Source organism: Gastrolobium bilobum, unplaced genomic scaffold (assembly GCF_033153095.1).
Source record: "Gastrolobium bilobum isolate Gb01-03AN ecotype WA unplaced genomic scaffold, APGP_CSIRO_Gbil_v1 utg25720, whole genome shotgun sequence".
Taxonomy (NCBI): domain Eukaryota; kingdom Viridiplantae; phylum Streptophyta; class Magnoliopsida; order Fabales; family Fabaceae; genus Gastrolobium; species Gastrolobium bilobum.
In genome coordinates this window covers 72,830-95,479 of record NW_026895263.1, presented here as the reverse complement: position 1 = coordinate 95,479, position 22,650 = coordinate 72,830, and the positions used below count along the sequence as shown (strand labels likewise).

At 36.2% G+C, this 22,650-nt stretch overlaps 3 protein-coding genes across 3 annotated transcripts; 1 reads left to right on the top strand and 2 right to left on the bottom strand.

Moving 5' to 3' along the window:
- The first annotated feature begins 657 nt into the window (after positions 1-657).
- On the top strand, positions 658-3,080 carry LOC133302592 (uncharacterized). Its single transcript, XM_061502402.1, has 4 exons — positions 658-807; positions 1,183-1,426; positions 1,531-1,589; positions 2,064-3,080. The coding sequence occupies exons 1-4, from the start codon at positions 762-764 to the stop codon at positions 2,480-2,482; spliced, it is 768 nt and encodes a 255-aa protein (XP_061358386.1). The 5' UTR covers positions 658-761; the 3' UTR covers positions 2,483-3,080.
- A 3,956-nt stretch (positions 3,081-7,036) lies between these two features.
- Positions 7,037-8,641, bottom strand: LOC133302545 (uncharacterized). The gene has a single exon (XM_061502340.1). It carries the CDS (start codon positions 8,639-8,641, stop codon positions 7,037-7,039), a length of 1,605 nt encoding a protein of 534 aa, XP_061358324.1.
- Positions 8,642-20,966: 12,325 nt separating this feature from the next.
- On the bottom strand, positions 20,967-22,129 carry LOC133302538 (heat stress transcription factor A-9-like). Its single transcript, XM_061502329.1, has 3 exons — positions 22,115-22,129; positions 21,438-21,651; positions 20,967-21,277 (listed from the first exon to the last, which is right to left on the bottom strand). Exons 1-3 carry the CDS (start codon positions 22,127-22,129, stop codon positions 20,967-20,969), a joined length of 540 nt encoding a protein of 179 aa, XP_061358313.1.
- Between the last annotated feature and the right edge of the window lie 521 nt (positions 22,130-22,650).

Sequence of the window (22,650 nt, the reverse complement as noted above, 5' to 3'; positions counted from 1 at the left end):
ACTTCTGGACTATCCACTTTAGGGACTAAACAGACTAGTGTTTGATTAATATCTGTCACCTTCCTAGGGTCATTGAACACCTCCAAAACCAGATTAGACACAGAGCTGCCCACTTTGTCCCATTGCGTATGGAAGAAGACTGCATGTAGGCCATCAACTCCAGGGGCTTTGAAAGGCTTCATTTGGAAAATGGTTCTTCTGATTTCCTCCACATCAGGGGAACTGTCCAAACTTCTCCACTTATGGTTATCTATCACTGGAAACCCTTTCTCACAGATCAAATTCTGAGCTCCATGATTCTCTTCCTCGTACAAGTTCTAAAAAAATCAACTACCATCTACCATTTTTTTTAAAACTTCAGGATCCTGGATCCACGGATAAAATCTTTGTAAACCACAGTACCACACTGAAATGGCATAAGCGTAATAGGCAATGATTATTGATTAATAAACAGACAAAAGCATGTTAACTGAGAAGGACCACTTTGCAATTCCGAAAATACCTCAAGTGACCTGTTCAACCGGTTACAGATAATCAATCAGAACCGTTGATTTAAAAATTATTATATCTAATGGCGATAGTTAGTGGTCCACCCTAGACAGCACCCTTCACTCAAAAGTCACATCTGATCTCATTCCCTTTTTATCATGCGTCTGCGCTTTGCCGACCGCTACCCATCTTAAAACTAACTTCGACAACAACAACGTTAACACATTCTCAGCAAACCCACTTTGTAATCCCCCGTTAACCTTAAACTCATCATGGCCGAATCTAAGTCCAACGACAAAACAACAAACTCTCTGTCAGGTACGAATACCATCATATACAATCACTTTTATATTAATCATAATTAATCTCATCCGAACCTTGTTTGAGTTTAGAGATTGGTTTCGTTGAAACTTTGATTTGCAATTGTTTGCATATATTCGGATTTTGCAGTATTTATTTTATTATAAGTTTTAATTTTGCACCGGTATTTAAATTTCATTTGCAATAAATTCGAAATATATGTTTTTTTTAATATCATAGGAGGAAGAAGTAGAAGAAAAACTGATTTATATTGGAGTTTAACATTACTTTGTGTGGAAGTTATGGAGAAACTATGAGGAATATGTTAAGTTTTTTTATGTGTGCGGTGTCTATTTGATTGGATGATTTTGTTATGATGTTTTCTGCTATCAGTTAAAGAAGTAAGAGCACCCAATTTGGCCGAAAGAGCAAAGGAAAAGTTTGAGGCTATGTTTCATCCTCAGAATTCTTCATGCCATCATAACAGGGAAACTCATGAACTGCATAATGGCATCGACAAGAACATCTCATTGGATGATGTTAGGGCTCCAAATGTGTTTGAGAGAGCAAAGGAGGAGTTTCAAGCCCTTGGTCAAGTGTTCCATCACAAGAAAGAGGCTCCAATTCATGATATAAGGTTGAAATCATACCCTCCTTAAAAAAAAAAAAAAAAAAATTGACTATGGAAAGTTGACATTTCAGTTGACAGACTCTGATATCCAGTTTTATTTTGTGATATAGGGATGGAAGTCAAATGGCTGAGTCAAACCATAAACAAGAAATCCCAATCTCTCCATCAGGTATATGTTAATTTGTGGGATTGTTATTTTTTCTTGGTTATTTGGACATTGTGCACATCAGTAAGGTGTTAATGCATCCTCTAAAATAATGGTTGACATTATGTTAGGAAGGTAACCATTAATTGAATGGACTCATCAAAATTTTGTATATTTGGTCCTAGACTTGCGGGTTTTTTATAATGTGGAATTCATTTCTTGGGTTTAACAATGTTTTGAGGATCTTTTAGTAAGTGGTTTCCTTTTTGAATGACTACATACTTGTTGTTATGGAAGCACATTGGCCTGTCAGTCCCTCTTTATTCTTGTTCCAAAGAATTATAGGAATTATTCTATTATATGCCACGTGAATGCAAAAATCACTGTCATGCCTTTATAATTAATCATAAGCTTCTTCAATCATGAGTTGTTGGTTTCAAATGCTATAGTTCGGGGCCAATAATCTGTTGACTTGATTTGAGGCATTTTCATTGGCAGAAACAAAAGGAAAGGAAGTAAACATATTTGTGAAAGCTAAGGAAGAGATTAAAGCCGCCTTACACCATGAGAAGCCAAAACACCATCATCATAATGAAACTCATGGAAGGAGTGATGATATTGATGAGAATACCGCTACCAATGAAGTTAAGGGCCCGAATGTCTATGAAAGAGTAAAAGAAGAATTCGAAGCTGTTTTCCAAGCAATACATCCCAAGAAAGAAGCTAAGGAAGAGATTGAAGCCACCATACACCATGAGAAGTCACAACACCATCATCATAAAGAAACTCATGGAAGGAGTGATGATATTGGTGAGAATACCCCTGCCAATGAAGTTAAGGGTCCGAATGTCTATGAAAGAGTAAAAGAAGAATTCGAAGCTGTTTTCCAAGCAATACATCCCAAGAAAGAAAGCTGACAATTTTCCTTCTAAGATAGCAGTATGGTGAATCCAGTTTGATTGGGATGAGAGGTATGTGCATGAGATAAACAGTAAACATATTTTTGCAGTGTATCCATATACCAGATGAAAATCTCTCTCGCCACACCTGAGAAAGTGATACAAATAAAAGATGTTCTTTGTTACTTATCATTCATTCTTGAAGGATATTAATTTTCCTTCGTTATTTCCCTTTTCACACCTTATTGCTCCCTTAAATCACAAGATTTGATCTAGTGAAAACTTAAAGTTTGTGGTTCCAATCCTTTGTAAAACAACCTTATTCATCAAGTGGAGTCTATCTGGTTTATTTGGGTTGTAAGGCTTGAGGTGTTGTTTGCGGCAATGAAAGCCTCCTTTCACATCGCACATGTACATTTCAATGGCCATCAGTATTGGGAACACTAGTTATTTTCGCAATTAGATTGGACATTTTTGAATAAGATGGATTAGATATTTTACTTTTGATTAAAGGAAGGCAAAAAAAGACAAACTAAAGGCATGTGGTTCAAGCAGAAAATGTAGAATATGTCTATCCTTCAATCTACACAGAAACCTTGCCCTACCCATGAAGAACTAGATGAAAATAATGTATTCAGGAATGCATCCATATCTAGTGATTTCACTAGTTTAATGGTAGTTTTTGTTCAGCCATTCTCTTTTTCCTTCATGTATTGTATTTTTGGTATTTCATTGGTCTTAAGGAAGAAGGGGGTGAAATTTTTTTACATTATAGCGGCATTGTCATTACTTCTTTCCCTTATTCACTTCTTAAGAAAAGAGGTCTTCGCAGCCATTTGTTATGACTCATAGAATTTCAACCGAGAAACCAATTACATTAGTCAAACTTAGTAGCCAAAGGATGAAACATAATAGAAAGTTTAGTTCTGTTATGTTCTCATTAGTTGAACCTTTTTATGGAATTAAAATGTACTAGTTTTTTACCTCATGTGACGATGTCCTCTTCTGTTCTACTTTTATTATACATCAAATATCGAATAAAATACATATGTTAAGAACCTTGAGGTTACCACCCCAAAAGCTAGCTCAAAGGGTGGGAGTGTCCAAGGTCTTATAAAGGTCATATTAGTTGCCCATCCAATCAATGTGGGACTATATATCTCCCACACGCCCCCTCACGCAAGAGTCGTTTGGGCAAGAAGCGTGGAAATTTGCACAGGCCCATTTTTGGTTTACCTTTTTGTGCTTTTTATTTATTTATTTTAATTCCACTTTTTAAAGCAGGGGACGATGAGGCTCTGATACCATGTAAAGAACCTTGGGATACACCACCCCAAAAGCTAGCTCAAAGGGTGGGAGTGCCCAAGGCCTTATAAACTCCACATTAGTTGCACATCTAACCAATGTAGGACTATATATCTCAACACGGTATCAGAGTATTCAAGAAATTGAGAGAAAACAGAGTATTCATGAAGAAGATGAATCGATCTTATTAACCAAAAACTGACTAGTTTACATTACAATGAAGCTATTTATACATAGCAGTAATTAAGAACTAACTCAAGTTAAACTAACTCAACCCGAATGGTTAATGATACTACCATATAACTAACTCTAACAAACTGTCCTAACAGAATAAGTCATGCACAATCTGACGTGGCATTCATCTGTTGTGATTAGTCATTTTCTTATATGAGTCACACAGTTTCTGGGTTTGGGCTTCAGTATTATGGGTTGCTTGAATATTATCGGGTATTATCCCCCCCCCCCCCCCACAAGTAGGGCTGTGAAGAGTAAACAGACCCAACTTGAAAATTGCATAAGCAAATGGCTTTGAAGGAAGAGGCTTCGTGAATACATCTGCCAATTGCCCAGCGGAAGAAACAGGAAGAAGATGGAGAAGACCAGATTGAATTTTCTCTCGAGTTACATGACAATCAATCTCTATGTGCTTGGATCGTTCATGAAATGCTGGATTATGGGCAAGATATATTGCAGACTTACTATCACAATATACAGAGGCTGGTTTTATCCATGGAATGTGTAAATCATGGAATAAATGTTGGAACCATTGAAGTTCACAAGCTAAAATGGCCAAAGCTCTGTATTTTGCTTCGGTCGACGATCTGGAAATGGTGGACTGCGTCTTGGAACGCCAAGCAACAAGAGATGACCCAATAAAGATGCAAATACCAGTGATGGATCTTCTTGTGTCAGGGCATGAAGCCCAATCGGAATCACTGAAGGCACTGATATGAAAATCAAATTTAGCTGAAAAGAATAAGCCAGTTGATGGAGCTCCTCTCAAATAGCGTAAAACACGGTTTGCTGCTTGAACATGTATGTCATGGGGACATGAAATGAACTGACTAAGCTGTTGTACTGCATATGAAATGTCGGGGCGGGTAGTGGTAAGATACAGCAATCTGCCAACTAAGCGACGGTATGAAGTAGGATGATCAACAGGTTTTCCATTTGCTTGACTGAGGCGCAAATTAGAATCCATTGGAGAGTTACATGATTTTGCTGCTAAAAGTCCAGAATCAGAGAGTATTTCAAGTGTATATTTCCGTTGGTTTACATGAATGCCGTTATGAGAACGGGAGACTTCAAGTCCCAAAAAATAACGTAAAGGGCCTAAGTCTTTTATGCAGAATTGTTCATGAAGAAATGATTTCACTCTTTTGATTTCTGAGGATGAATTACCCGACAAGACAATATCATCAACGTAAACAAGTAAAGCAGTAAAAGAATTCCCATTTTGAAGAGTAAACAGGGAATGATCGGCTTGACTTTGTGCATATCCCAGTGAAATAAGAGCAGAAGAGAGTTTACTATACCATTGACGGCTGGCTTGTCGAAGACCATATAAGGATTTATTAAGACGGCATACTTGATTGGACTTTATAGTAGATAAGCCTTGAGTAGGTTCCATGTACACCTCTTCTGATAAATCACCGTGCAGAAAAGCATTGTCCACATCAAGTTGCTCAAGAAGCCAACCTTTGGCAGCTGCTATGGCTAGCAAAACCCGAATGGAATTCAGCTTTGCTACTGGGGAAAATGTGTCAAAAAAAATCTACGCCTTCTAGTTGTGTGAACCCCTTTGCTACGAGTCTAGCTTCGTAGCGTTCTATTTCTCCATTTGATTTGTATTTGATGCGGTATACCCATTTACAGCCTATGGGTGTTTTTCCATGAGGTAAATCAACCACTGTCCATGTAGTATTCATCATCAAGGCATTCAGCTCAGTATCCATGGCTTTCTGCCATTGGGGAGATTGATTTGCTTCTTTGAAAGTGCGTGGCTCAATGTGAGTGGTAACATTAAGACAAAAATTGTGATATGCTGAGGTGCACAAATCGTATGATAAAGCATTTGATAAAGGGTATTTAACAGAAGAGTTAGAAAATTTACCAGATGAAGATTGAGGCTGCTGAGATGAGGACAAACTATAGTGATAATCCTGTAAGTATCTTGGGGGCAAACATGTTCTTGAAGAACGACGAGTAGCTGGTTGAGAGTGATCTGGTTGAGAGTGGTCTGGTTGGAGGTTATTTGGCTGAATTTGGTTGTTTGGTAATTCTGGTAAATCTGTTTGATGTTGGTCTGGTAAGTCTGTGATGTGTGTTGGAGCTTGGTTGTGAGTTGGATCATTGGTTATGATTGGAGTGGGAATAAAGGATTCTAAGTCAGAAGTAGAAAGGATAGGATTTTGTGGATTATCTAAGGTAGGTGTGATAGGTTGATGAAAAGGGAAAACACTTTCATGGAATATAACATTCCGTGAAACAAAAATTTCGTTAGTGTGCAAGTCATACAATAAGTAACCTTTTGTTCCATCACGATAACCCAAAAAAATTGCTTTACGAGCACGGGCAGAGAATTTGGTGCGTTGAGAAGTGAGTGTGGATGCATAAGCTAATGAGCCAAAGACACGTAAATGAATCAGTGTGGGAGGAAAACCATAAAGCTTTTCATAAGGAGATTTACCATCAAGTATGGGGCTGCAGGTTCTGTTTAGTAAATGAACAGCATGAGTGATAGTGTAGCACCATAAAGAAAGTGGGATTTTGGCCTGAAAGAAAATAGCACGAGCCACATTTAAAATGTGTTGATGCTTACGTTCTACTATACCATTCTGTTGTGGTGTTTCAACACAAGTACGTTGATGTATGATACCCTCTTTTGAATAATAATCATTCATCAAAAATTCAGGTCCATTATCTGATCTCAAAGTTTTAACAGTGGTGCTAAACTGATTTTTAATGAAAGCAATGAAGTTTTGTAGATGAGTGCGTGTCTCAGATTTTGTGCGCATAAGCAATATCCAAGTAAAACGTGAGTGATCATCTACTATGGTAAGGAAATACTTATGTCCATGAATAGAATTGGTTGAATGGGGACCCCAAATATCAACATGAAGTAGTTCAAAAAATTTCTCAGACTTAGTGACACTGAGATTGAAAGGAAGCTTATGTTGTTTTGCAAAATAACATGCATCACAAGGTTTATCATGTATCGAAGATGGAATAAAAGGAAAATGTAATGACATTGCACGTGTAACATCTTTAGAGATATGACCTAATCTTTGGTGCCAAATAACAAACATCATTTTGACTGGTTTTATTACAAGGTGAGGTATTTGTGTGAGCTACTGTCTTGTTTGCATTACTGATCATCACATATAGTCCATTCCTTCGTCTAGCAGAACCAATCGTCATTAGGCAACTTGACCTTCTCTCATGTATGACACAAACAGATTCGTTAAAGGTAATGGTATAAGGTAATGAACTCAACAATTTTGTGACAGACAGAAGGTTAATATGGAAACTAGGAACATAAAGAACATCAGTAAGAATGAGTGATGAGGTGATATTTACTGTTCCACAAATTGATGAAGCAACAGTTGAACCATTCGGCAAGTGAATAGAAATTGGTTTGATTTTGTGAAAAGTTGAAAATTGTGACAAGGTGTGAGTAATGTGGTCTGTGGCACCTGTGTCAATTACCCACTCAACGCTCATGTTACCTGTTTGAGCATTATCAGCCATTGGATGGCTAGAATTTGCTGCATTGATGGAATGTTGGTTCTGTGAGGACTGCATTGTATTAGAATTTTGCAGCAAATCAAGAATGTGATTATACTGATCTTGAGTCATAGTTATGGAAGACTGTGACTGTATAGATGACTCATGATTCCCCATATCAGTATGTGCTACAGCAGCAGAATTATGAACCGGATTGCTCCTTTTATATCCAGGTGGGAATCCATGAAGAAGATAGCATGACTCAACAGTATGATGAGGTCTGTTGCAATGAGTACAGAACTTTGATATGTGTGATCCTCTACCAAAATTACTACGTCCGCGTCCTCTATATGACCTTCCACCATTAAAATATCCACTAGCTCTTCTGTTATTTTGTTGTTCTCCAAAAGTGGCCATAACTTGAGAATTATTTGAAAAATTCATGTTGTTTTCAGACAAAAATTGACGTTCTTGCTGAGAAATCAAAGAAAAAGCCTTTGTAACATTTGGAAGTGGCTCAACTAGCATAATTTGTGACCGTACTTGAGCAAATTGCTCATTTAATCCTTTCAGAAATCTTATAGTTTGGTCTCTGTCTCGATAGAGACGCATTTGTTCAACAGTTCCACAAACACAGGGAACAGTAGGATTGGGAAGTGGCTTCAAATTATTCAATTCATCCCACATGGTTTTCAACTGAGTAAAGTAATCACTTACAGATTTATCTCCTTGAAATAATTTGTAGATGTCCTCTTGAAGATATGAGATTCGAAACATATCTGTCTGTGAGAATCTGTCATGTAAATCCTTCCATGCGCTCGAAGCTTTCTCTATCCAAAGTATGGATTGAGCAATGTTCTGAGTAATGGATCTATGTATCCATCCCAAAACTATGGTGTTGCAGCGATCCCAAGCTTCATATTCAGGATCTTCATCATTAGGAACATGTTGATTTTCGTTGATGAATCCAAGTTTATTCTTGGATCTGAGTGCCATTGTCATCGCACGTGACCATGGATGGAAATTACGTCCATTCAGAGGAGGAGTCACCAAAATCTGCGATGGACTCTCATTTGGATGCAGGTAATAAGGATGTGTCGGATTTGTCAAATACTCAGGTAGATGAACTTGATTAGCTATAGCCATATCTGTAAAACCTCAAGAGAAGAAGAAAATGGAATCTCGAAAAATGAAGAACCGAAGCAGATATCAGAGCTTTGAAAGCTCTGATACCATGTAAAGAACCTTGAGATACACCACCCCAAAAGCTAGCTCAAGGGGTGGGATTGCCCAAGGCCTTATAAAGGTCATATTAGTTGCCCATCCAATCAATGTGGGACTATATATCTCAACACGCCCCCTCACGCAATAGCCCTTTGGGCTAGAAGCGTGGAATTGCACAGGCCCAATTTTTGGTTTACCTTTTGTGCTTTTTTTTTTTTTTAATTCCACTCTTTAAAGCGGGGGACGGTGAGGCTCTGATACCATGTTCTTTACATGGTATCAGAGCTTGAGCTCTCACCGCCTCCCACTTTCAAGTGGAATTAAAATAAAAAGCACAAAAAGGTAAACCAAAAATTGGGCCTGTGCAATTCCACGCTTCTCGCCCAAAGGGCTCTTGCGTGAGGGGGCGTGTTGAGATATATAGTCCCACATTGGTTAGATGTGCAACTAATGTGGAGTTTATAACCACCCTTTGAGCTAGCTTTTGGGGTGGTGTATCCCAAGATTCTTTACAACATATATTGTGGTTTGTGTTCTAAAACGTCTACCGAAAGCAATCTCAATTGTCTTTTATTGGCTACAAAATTTGAGAAAGTAATTTTTGTGAGCCTTTTAAAATTGATGACTGGCAGATTTTTTTTCTCTCTGATAGTCTTATCTACTCTCTTATAAACAGATGATTTAGATTATGAGTGTGATTAGAGGATATTAATTAAGCTGCTAATTGCTTTGTTTAAGCTCAAGTTAACGACTTATTTATTAAGCTATTATTGGCATTTTTGAATAACAAAAAATTATCAATAATTTCCTTGTAGTCGTTTGTTATTATCTTAACAAAGGGCAATAAGACCCTACCAAAACACATCAAAGTCCACATACCATGCTCAGCTTAGGAGAAAGTTAACACACGTGGCGAGTCTTAGAACGCAGAATGCAATGTGAACTTTGTAGTGATAATCGAACTTTTGGATGTTTCATGCTGGGGAACAGAGCAAATTCAAGTACATATATGTCTACATACATTAATACATGTTACAAGTTGGTGTTCATTGTTAGGGCTCTCACTGTAAGAAATTTCAAGATAATATTATACGAAAATAGAACACCAAAAAGTTTAGACTTATTTGTTGAGACATGATTCTTGATTTCTTGAAGACTTCTTGTTTTCTCTGATGCTCCTACAATGGAAAGACTAGGATCTTCCTCTGCAATTCACACCTGATCACAACCGTCGATGGAGCAAGTTGTGGAGTAACGGTTTTCTAACACGTTGTGAATGCAAAGGGGATCTAGCCAAACTTATTAACCCTAGTCCCCTTCCCATTACGGGCCTATAAGTTAGGCCTACACACTGTTATCCACACTAATCAGTTTACAGATATCCAAGCCCAAATCAAACAGATCACTAATTAACTGGACTTTATACTGCACCCCTATATGGATCATGACTTAGCCCGTTTTTATTAAAACAAGAAAAACTACAATTGATTGAAGCCCACAATTATTATAAAAATTTCTAACATTCTCCACTTGGGCAAAATCAATTGTAAAATTTTAATTTAAAAGAGAAAAGGAAAACAAGTTATTTGAAAACGACTCTCGGGCTAAGGACTAATTCTTATAATGTGGCCACATTTTAAGAAAACACATGATCCAAGGTGCGATATCTGAATATAACTACATCCAACTAAAATCAAATAACATTGAATCAGACGGTGATTATACCCTTACCGATATAAGACCTTCCATGGTCACAAATGTTATTTAACTCCGTCGACTAGTCATTAGTGTGAAGTGTAGTAAGAAAATAGCATGCCAATGTGATCCAACAACAGCCAAACTACTATTTTCTCTGTCAGTCCTCAAATTTCTCTCAAATGCCTTAAAGCTAGAGAAATTCCATGATTTATCAAAAAATAATCATATAATCAAATATGATGTCGACTACGGGCCCTGTAGTCGCAACAACACCATTATGTCTCAAACTCTCATATAGTTTCAACCACATACATGATGGTTCCAACAACACTGAGTTCCAAAATTATGCCTCAAACTCCAATATAGTGTCAACCACAGGTATGGTGGTCCTGACGACACTGAGTTCTAAAATCTTAATATCATACCTCAAACTCCATTATAGTGTCAACCACAGGCATGGTGGTTCCAATTATATTGAGTTCTAAAATTTCACAATTGATACGTAAAAACATATAATAGCAAAAACAAATACAGTACCAATTTCTCACAATGAAAAGTACATGTCAACCAAACACCAATAGTGTCCTAAATGAAAAGATTGAGAATTCAAACTCTCACTATTCAAGTATATCAAAGGAACCCACAATGCCCATATTATCAAAGCACATTTAAACACCTTGGGCCTAAGTCCTTTTTTTTTTATAACATGGGCCTAAGTCCTTTAGTTAGAGGTTCAACTAACAAGAAATCTATTTGAATATGCTTAAGAATTATGTCATTCACATACAATACAAGAAAATGGATTTTTCTCCCACTGACCTTATGGTAAATATACTAACAAATAATTTTCATCATAGCTCAAGAAAGTCACTACCTCATCAAATCACTATTAATGTAAAATAAAATCCATGTTGATTTAAAAATGATATAGAATTCAAAATCATTCTCAAAGAAGCCTTATAGAAAATTCATTTCAAAATAAACTCATATCTCGGCATCAAAAACTAAACAAATATCTTCCACTGACTCCACAATAACTTTAAGATCACCCAAAATCAATTATATCTCTCACACTAAAGAAAATGTCAAGTATACTCTCCACATTAACTATACGATAACTTTAACGCAATGCCTTATCAAGATCAAAATCCATAATAATAATAATAAATCTAGTTCTCATCTCTATTCATTATAATTTAATACAATCAACAATTCTATCATGACATTGTTATCATTTATATCATAAGTATATTTGTTACAAAAATGCAATTATATTAATTATGGGTAAAGAAATAATTTTAACAAAATAATTAGCATATTATAAACTCTCCTTTGGATAGAGTACATAGTACATAATTATTTCACATTATTTGAAATTTTAACTCAATGCAAATTTCAAAATTAATGCATACAATAACTTTCTTTGGGCAGATAATTGCAAATAATAGTTTTTATTAATAAGAACCCTGACGATTTACAAATAACATTCCGAATAATCATACCTAAATAATATGAAAAATTTTATAGCATATGTTTCCCAAATTCATATTGCATTTACTGAATTATAACTTGTATTATAAATTTCAATCCCAAATATCAGCAATTACATATCTTAGCTCACTAATCAAACTTAATTGACAAATCACATAAAATCTACGCTAAAATTAGGAGAGTAAATACTAACGTTATAATCACCATAATCTATAATAATATTCATTACTTAAAATCTTAAAAAAAGATCAAAAATATTTTTCACAGAATCAAACATGAATAAGAGCTCACAAAATTAAATATGAATGAGAGCAAATAATTTCAAATAAATATTTATGTATATAAAAAATTAAAATAAATATTTCAAAATATTAATTTTGAAATGAATCTAACATGTTTTCAAATCTATTTAAAGGAACTAATATAGAAATTCATTATTAAGGCAAAATAAGTATGCATCAGAATAAACAAAAAGACAATAAGCACATTCAATTTGAAACACCCCGTTCTAGAACCGGTTTGTTAACATCGTATTATGATATTAAGCGCAGTTACAATCACATTGGCTCAATTACAATCCGGATAAATTTTCATTTTAAAACATGCCGAATTTATAATACCCAATTTCGTGATCATAACCATATTAACTTGCGGAAACAGATAAATCAAACTTAACATCATGTTCTTATTCCATTTTTTTAAACCATTAATTTACTTCTTATTTATTTTCCAACCTCTACTATATGGTAGATTTCTTCGTTAGCTACGTGTGGCTTCAAACTGCACTCAAATCGGAGCACTATAGCCCAAGTTATGACAATTTGAAGCGACACAAGAGGGTGTTGATCACAGGTCCCGCGCGCTTCAGCGCACTACCGGGCGCTCAAGCGCGCGTTATCGGGCGCTAAAGCCTCCATCTGGGCGCTTAAGCGCACGGAGGCAGGAAGCATCAGGTAGTTCAGTGTAAATGGGCGCTTAAGCGCGATATCCTGGGCGCTTAAGCTCCCATTGGGACGTTTTAGCGCGCAGAGACAGAAGCATCTCCTCCTTCAGTGGCTAAGGGCGCTCAAGCGCGAATCAGGGCGCTCAAGCGCGAATTAGGGCGCTCAAGCGCGCAACCCTGGGCGCCAAAACCCGCGGAGACAGTAAGCATCCCATCTTTCTACAGCGAAGGGCGCTTAAGCGCAAACCAGGGCGCTCAAGCGCGCAATCCTAGGCGCTAAAACCCGCGGAGACAGTAAGCATCCCATCTTTCTACAGCGAAGGGCGCTTAAGCGCAAACCAGGGCGCTCAAGCGCGCAATCCTAGGCGCTTAAGCCCCCACTTTGGGCGCTCCAGCGTGAGGAGGCCGAATGCATTGGCACTCACAGGGGCAGCAGGGCGCTTGAGCGCGCTCCTTGGCGCTTAAGCGCGCTGCCAGGGAATTCCAATTCCCACATTTTTCAAGTCCAAGTCTAGGGGAAGATGCATCCCCATTCCAAACCCCAATTGTCCATGCCCCAAAACTAAATCCTAGCACTCATCCAACCTCTCCTCATGAGATTTAGCTACAATTTGGGCAGCATCACCTTTGTTTTCTCAACGTTTCCCAATTTAAACAAAAGGTACCTAATTGATTCTCAGCCCAACCAATTCAATAACTCAATACATAACAAGCATGCATATATTGAATTTCAAGTAGGCATCATTTACAGTACTTATCCTTTGCAAATCATGGAACTTAGCTTACAAAACACTATGATCATTCCCTTGGCTCCCATCAACAAAAGAGATGACCAAAAGCATGAGCATAGGCTAAGTCCATTCCAATATACAAATCATAAATCTAGCATTGCCTATTAATTACAATTCTATACATGTGAGCTACAAAACAACATGTATAATTTCAAAAGAAATGCCACATTTCATGCATATGCTAATCCAGATATGGCCACTTGCCACCAGAGGCTCCTGCAGCTTCCTTACCTGAAAGGGGGTCCCCACAACACGGGGTGAGATATACGAATATATCCAGTAAACCAGGGGTCCTTGGAGCATCTCTCCACCCCACAGTTCCATATCAGTGTAATAGCAATAACAATAATAATGCAGTAAATACATATCTATGCAAAGTGCAATAACATCTCCAGGAGAAATCCCTCGAGCTCTCAAGTTGTCCTAAGGAAACTCAGATGCAAATAGTCCTACTGGCCAGCTAACTACCAAGTATGATTTACGCATCGTCATGCAACATACCAACATAGGGAAACACCATCCTATGCCACACCAAATGCATACACATACGTATAACAAAGCATTACACTATATTATTGCATTTATATACACAATCACAATCTCTACCCTTTCAGGGCTTGGTGGAACAGTCAAGGGAATTACACCCAAGGTCCGAAGGCTTACCTCAATGCTTCAGTCAACCTTTGTTCACCACCAACAGGTTCCACAGTCAGTCAATTACAAAACTTCACTTCTCAAACAAAACCTACACAAGGTTTAATGCAATTAACACATATTGCATCCAATAACACCTCATAGCTATCAACCAAGCTATACAATTCATACCAAACATAAGCATGAACTCACCTATCCAATGGAGCTAATCAAGCTCCATAGCTTGCTCCAATGGTTGATCACTCAAGGTTGGTCCAATTGCCTCAATCCTAGACAACACCAAGGCATAATCAACAACCAACCAAACCAAACCATTTATCAACAATGCAAGAAATCCAATATCTAAGTGTCATATTCTTGCCATTTTCCAAATATACTCATTTAGCTATCTAAGCTCATTTTTACCGATTAAATGACATTCCTAGCATTTTCCATAACATGCTCTAAGCTCCATTCTTCCTAGAACATAGCTAATTTAACAACATTTCATCAAAAACCCTAAAACATTATTCATAAACCCTAACTCATGCAATTTCAAGGAATCATGAGGTTCAATGGGTAGAATCTTACCACCAATGGTCACACAACCAAGGGTTGATGGCTCCTCAAGCTTCAATGGAGGTTGAAGCCCTCAAAACCCCAAAATCTCACAAAGGGTCGGATTTTTGAGGGACAATATCCCTCTCCACAATGCTCCCCACTCAAAACTAAGCTAGGATTATGAAAGAGGGGAAGATTTAGAGTGGTTTAGGCTTTTGAATCACTCCAATCGGTTGGGATTTGCTCCCCCTAGGTTCTCTCTCCCTCTTCTCCTTCCTTTCTCTCTTCTTCCTCTCTTCTTTCCCTCTGTTTCTGTCGACGGGTTTCTGGGGGGTTTGGGTTCTTTTTGCATTTTATCACTTAACATAAGTTAAGTGGTAACATGTGGGTATTAGTTCGTCTATCTATTTAACTCCAATAATTACCAAACTTTACCCAAAAGTCTGGAATATTATTTTAGAAATATTTACAATTTTATTTTTATATTTGGGCACTTTCGCCAGTACCCATTTATACCCCTTAATTTTCACTGAGTACACTTTTTAACTCCAAAGTGACTCAGACTCATTTAATTAAGCCTTATCCTTAATTTTACTCACTAAAACATGCTCAATTATTTAATTACATGCTATTTTCTAATTAATTAGGTTAGGGCTATTATACAATTAAATCAAGATATTATAATGGTGCCAACATAATAGTACATTCCCCTTTGGGCAGAATGCACTAACCAAGGTTAAACCAAGGCCAGAACCTCATATGAGTTAAGCAATGAGCACAACACTGGGTTTGAAAATCTATCCCCTTTGGGCATATAGATTCCTAGACCAATGAGCCTCCAATAACTTCATCTACAAACTCAAGAAAAAATTGCTCATGATGAGTTAATCATTGAGCACAACAGGTTGTCATAACAAGGCCAACATAATAGTACATTTCCCTTTGGCCAGAATGCACAAACCGAGGTCAGAACCTTAGATGGGTTAATCAATGAGCACGATATTGGATTCAAAAACCCATCCCCTTTGGGCAGATAGATCCCTAAACCAATGAGCCTCCAATAACTTCATCTACATTCTCAAAGAAAAGTTGCTCATTGAGCATACACTGACTTCAGAGATTTGTCCTCTTTGGGCAGACATATCTCCTTGATCAATGTACCTCCATTAACTTCATCCCAAACAAATTCACAGTTATAACACACAATTACCGTCTTTGGGCAGAAAATTGCATAAAATAACCAAAATTATTTCTCAAATTTTCACAAAGAAATTTTCACAAACCAATATAAGTAATTCCACTTTGGTGGCAATTACCCATACTAATTCATGAAAACTCTTACACTGAAATTAATTTTCTCTTTGCCCAAAACCATAACCCAGTGCACAATAGAGTGCAATATCTCTACGGATAATGAGTCAAAGATAATAGCATTTCCAATAAAATTTTGCACTCAAATAATTCAAGCGGAAGCATGCATCTTAATGAAAAAATATATTAGAGTAAGCATATAAGGTTTATCTTTTTTTCAAAAAAGGATATTTATTACAACAATTCATTTATTTATCATAAAATTATATTTAATTATAACACCACACAAATAATATTTGATAAAATTAGGTCATTATTGGGCTCACAAGTGTCTTATGCACCATAGCCTGTGGATGGGATTTACTCAAAAGATCCAAATAAGTTTTCTTCTCCACAATCAAATCAATCCCCACAGAAATAAATTGTATCCATAAATAATGCCTGACTATAAACGAAGCAGTTTCATCAAAGTTATTATGGATTCAGGCATTTTATTCATGTTGAATGCAATGTACGTATCCCACATGGCTACCAAATAACTTTTATTTTAAATTATTCATTCCAAATAATTTCAAACTAAATATAAAAATACCAATTGTAATGTATTTATTTCTATCCAAATATTTTCATTAACCCACAAATACGAAATATATCTTGAAGCCTTTCAATCAATTCCATCAAAGGTTTCAAATTAAATAATAATAATAATAAATTTATTTGAATACAAATTAATTGATTGATTTGATGATTGTATCATTGATGTTATATTCTCCGCCATATAATCAACAATCAATCCAAATGCAATAGAAATAATGTCACGATATTTCTATCAAGATAAATCACCCAACAAATATTATAATAAAATTTATTTGGAAAACATATATAGAAAATCCGCACACGATCATGAAACATACCAACAAAACAACAAAAAACCCAAAACAAATAAAAAAAGAAAATACCACCTCAAGAATGCACCAAACGATATTGTTGTTTTGTAATTCAATACACGACAGTATTGAACTATATCAAATTGGGTTAAACAAAAAGTTATTCAACTTTCCAAAAAATTGATGGATTTAGAAAATCACGTTTTACAAAGTGTCTTGGAAATCTAATTTTGATTTTTTTTTTTAAAAAATTGATTTAAAAATCATATAGTCAAGAATAAAGGAAGACAGTAAAACTAATCCCAAAAACCTGATCATGTTTAATAATACAAATTGGGTCCTAACACATATAATTTAGACTCTGATACCAAATGTAAGAAATTTCAAGATAAAATTATACGACATTAGGACACCAAAAGGTTTAGACTTACTTGTTGAAGACATGATTCTTGATTTCTTGAAGACTTATTGTTTCCTCTAATGCTCCTACAATGGAAAGACTAAGATCTTTCTCTGCGATTCACACCACTCCCTGATCACAACCGTCGATGGGGCAAGTTATGGAGTAACGATTTTCTAACACGTTGTGAATGTAGATGGGACCTAGCCAAACTTATTAACCCTAGTCCCCTTCCCATCACGGGCCTATGAGTTAGGCCTACATTGTTGCCCACACTAATCAGTTTATAGATATCCAAGCCCAAATTAAAAGGATCACTAATTAACTGGGCTTTATATTGCACCCCTATACGGATCATGACTTAGCCCATTTTTATTAAAACAAGAAAAACTACAATTGATTGAAGCCCACAATTATTAAAAAAATTTCTAACACTGACTTCAATTTATTGTCATACGACTCATACTTAGGTTTCTGATAATATTCTTTATCAAACTTGAATTGATTAAAATGGAAGAGTGGCCCACATTTTTGATATACTCATGTTTAAGATGACCCGGAAAGGAGAAAAAAACAAAATAGATTATGATGATGGATTTAATGTGTCTCATATTGTATGAGATAAAATTATCTTCTACACATATACAAAAGTATGTGGAATCCATGTGAGGCCAAATGAAAAGATGAAAGAAAAAATATGGTTCTCATATATTTTTATTTATATGTAGGAGATAATATTATCTTCTATAACATGAGAAATATTAAACTCTATGATGATTGTGTGAAAAATATATATATATATATATAGGGGTAAGATCCTTTGACACCAATGTCAAATTTAAAGTTTGACACACCATCTGAGAGCTGTTAGATCAAAAAAGATCAATGGTGTCATATGCTTACAAATTAGAGTCTTTAATTTTTTTTGATCTAATGGCTCTTAGATGAGGTGTCGAACTTTAAATTTGACACTAGTGTCAAATGATCCTACACCATATATATATATATATGTGTGTGTGTGTGTGTGTGTGTGTGTGTGTGTGTGTGTGTGTGTGTGTGTGTGTGTGTGTGTGTGTGTATGTATATATATATCGTATAACATTTTCCTTTTATAACACAGGACAATCATTATGGTACATTGGTTAGCCGAAAACACAATTAATCTGATTTAAGTAATGTTGGACTCATATTGGGAGCGACTTTTCAAAATATCATTTTCTTTATTTGAGGGCTCGAATTTAAAACCTCTAATTATGAGAAATAATTTCTTTATCACTAGAATCAATAGTTAGTGATCTTAATATTATTCTATGAATCATACAAAGATGCCTTTTTATTTTACAATTAATTTAACATAATTAGGTTTTGAAAATGTATAATAGCCACGTCATGGGCTAGGACATCCTGACTAGCCCGAAGGAGATTGGTGTTCTTGGCCTGAGGAAAACAGTTTTGATGAATGATGCTTTTCTAATGAAATATGCTTGGCGCTTTCAAAATGAATTTAATTCTCTTTGGTCCTGTGTGCTGTGTGGAAAATACAAGGTGCAAGTTGATCAAGTGTCAATCCCTAAGGCTACATGCTCTCCTTTCTGGAAGGCAATCTGCAATGTCATGCTCAATATGCAAGATAACATAGTTTGGGAAATTGGAGACGGGGAGACAATCTCCTTTTGGAAGGACAAGTAGGTCAACTCTTCTATCTACCTCTTGGATCATGTTCGAAGCAGTCTACCAAAAGATTTGAGGGACTACCGCCTCAATCAAGTGGTTGGTTAGGATCGTAAGTGGAATTTCAACATGCTACTACAAATTTTTGATTAGAGGATGGTTGAAAAGATCAAAAGTATACTCCCTTCTTATATGCATGATGGCCCATAGAAGCTTTTGGTTAATGGGTGGTACGGTAGCAGTACAGGTCAGTAATTACTATCTATATCTAGCAAAACAATCCTTTCAGTATAGCAATTTCTCTAAGAAGGTTTGGAACAAGTTATGGAAATGGAAAGGGCCTTAACGGATTCAAATGTTTTTTTGGAGATTATTACTCAAAAGTTTGCCTACAAAAGATTGGATTAGCTCGTGGTCAATGGCGGACCCTTTTTGCCCGATCTATTAGTAGGAGAGGTAGTCTTTGCTATATATTTTTCGAGATTGTCTGGTGATCCGTGATATATGGTACGGTATCTTTCCATATGATAGACTATCTTAGTTCTTTGATGCCAATTGGGATGATTGAGTGATTGATAATTGGAGTTGCGATGTCATGGGTGTGGGAGGTTTTTTTTGGAGTTCATTATATATTGTTTGTTATTGGTATATTTTGCACCAGAAAAAAAAAGTGACCCATGATAACTCTCCTAATGGGGATCGCCACCTTGCCCGGCCAATCCTTGATTGCTTAAAGGAGATATAGTTGGCCTTTACAGACACAAAGTCAAGGTTGCGACTCCATTCCTCTAGGGATGTTAACTGGTAGCCTCCTTTGACTCCGTATATTAAATTAAATACAAATGGGGCCTCAAAGGGTCAAACGACTAAAATAGCTTATGGAGTGTTTTTTCGTGATCACATGAGAGTTTGGCTAGGGGGTTTGCTGCAAGAATTGGACACGGTGCTGCTTTACAAGCGAAACTGTGGGGTATGTTAAAAGGGTTGGAGTTAGCTTGGAGGCAGGTTGGAGAAATATTTTGGTTGAAAGTGACTATCAAACAGTCATTGCATTATTTTCTAAGGAAGGTAATGAAGCTGGTGAGTCCCATCTTGTGACTCAAATACGAGCTTTTGTTAGTCATTAATGGAATGTTCAGTTTATGCATATTCTTCAGGAGGGAAACCAGGGCACAAATTGGTTGGCAAATTATTTGTTGGTGCACATGGAGTTACCTGATGAGGCTCACTTCCCCCCCCCCCCTCCAGGACTATGGTGTCATCTCCATACTGACAGTAGGGGTATGATTTTTTCTAAACGTGCATAGACTCGCTAGGAGCTTCCCTGTCTAATCTTTTGTATGTTTTCTTTTCCTTTGCTTTTTGTCTTTACTTTAATGTATATAAAAATAATAATATTAAATAGAAATAAAGGAAATGTGCATTAAATACAAGTGGGGAAAACCACACTATGTTTTTCACGACCCCGATAATTTTTTTACTTTTACTCATATGGTCAAGCCGCAACAAAAAGGAAAAAACTCATTCCATACACACCAAAAGATAATAAAAATATGGTAGTACAATAATATATATATATATATATATATATATATATATATATATATATATCCTCTTATCATTGGAACTTTAGAGTGACCTTAAAAATTGCTGTAGTTTTTAGCAAAAGTATGTTATTAATAACTTGTTTTTTAATAAAATCACAGTACTAAACAATTTAAAGATGCTAATTTAAATACATTCTTGCAACCTACATTGCACAATTTCACATAAAATAAAACTACCAGGACAAATTATTCCAAAACTTCAAATAGACAAAGTTTAGAGAATCATACAATGAAAAGGTGTTGAATAGAGTTAGCTAATGTGCCCTATTAAATCCACTTGGGGATCCAACCCAATGGGCTTGCTCGCTTATCAAATCCTCTAACTCAAGGAAGATATTTGAGCCATTCAGATCTACTTCTTGACCAATATCAGAACTCCCCTCCATTAGTTTTTTTGAATTAACATCATAAACATTGGATACATCATTCCTTAAACCTTGTATAGAACTGAATAAATCACCATCCATGGAAGAAACATAGGGAGTTATGCTGGTGTTCACAGTCTCAGACAAGAGTTCACTGAGCTCGGATTGCAATGTAGCCAATTGGTCAAAAAACTTATAACCTGGTGTATATAATCAATATTTGGGACAGTTTATGTGGCTAATCTGACTCTCTTAACCGTGGCTACCCCACCAAGCTCCTTTTTCACTTGATCTTGTGAATTAACTGATCAACAAAAGCAAGCTTTTTGGTCATTCTAGTGATGAAGCCTAACATCTGACATTGCTTCAACTCTGCACACCAAACTCGCTCCTCTACATTGGTGAGTTGAATCTGCAAATCCTCGTGCTTCTCCTTAAGCTTCAAAATCTCCACTTTTAATATATTACGGTCCTTCTTGAGCTGCTCAACTTCATCCTCCAATGCTCTAGCTTGAAGTAGCTTGTTATATTTGCTTCTCCTCTTGATGTTCCTCAGTAAATGCTTGTTCCCTCCCTGAAATCCCTCATTTGCAAACTCTCAATGTTCTGAATCAACCTTCCTAAAGCCTTATGCACATATCACACAACACAAGTCATAAGAATACAACCACCGCAATAAGCCAACAAATTTTTTTGCAAGTATAATATTTCTGATAAGTTATAATTATTTATATAATAAAAAATAAACATAACCAATTGGAGGAACAAACATTATTTTGAAAATATTTTGCATTAATGTATATGTAATTGTAGGAATAGAATTTGGAAATATTATGCATTTAATGTATACATAATTATAGTAATAGAATTAGCATGTAACGGTAACGTGATTAGCTGTTAGCTAGTATGTTAATATTCTGCATTTAATGTATACATAAGTATATGAATGGAATTAGCTGTCAGTGTAAATTCAAAATCCGAATTGTAAATCTTTTCTGTTGTATTCTTTTTGTATTTAAGAGCCATGTTGGCACAACAATGAAACCAACCATATTCTTATCAGTTTATTATGGTATCAAGAGCATTTTTTTTATCTTAACCTATAAACCCTAGTTGAACGATGGCCAACGAGAGTGATCATGATAGTGAAAGTTCAGGGAAATTCGAATCTTCTGCTACCCATCCTAAACACAAGATCCTCGACCCACAGTCCCCGTTCTATATGGTACCCTCCGATAATCCTAACATCCAATTAACCAATGTCTTATTGAAAGGAGAGAGTAATTATGATACTTGGGCCAAAGCTATAGAGAATGCCCTATGAGCCAAGAATAAATTGGATTTCGTTATTGGTGCAATTGTTGAACTTGTGGATGTTGCCTATCCACAGTGCCAATCATGGGTCATGGTCATTTCCATGATTATGGGATGGATCCACAATACAATTGATCCTAGCCAGCAACCCTACATCCAGTATTTTGATATAGCTAAGTAATTATGGGATGATCTCCGGGAAAGGTATCGTATTGACAACGCTTCTCGTGTTTATCAATTGAAGCAATCCCTGTCGAGT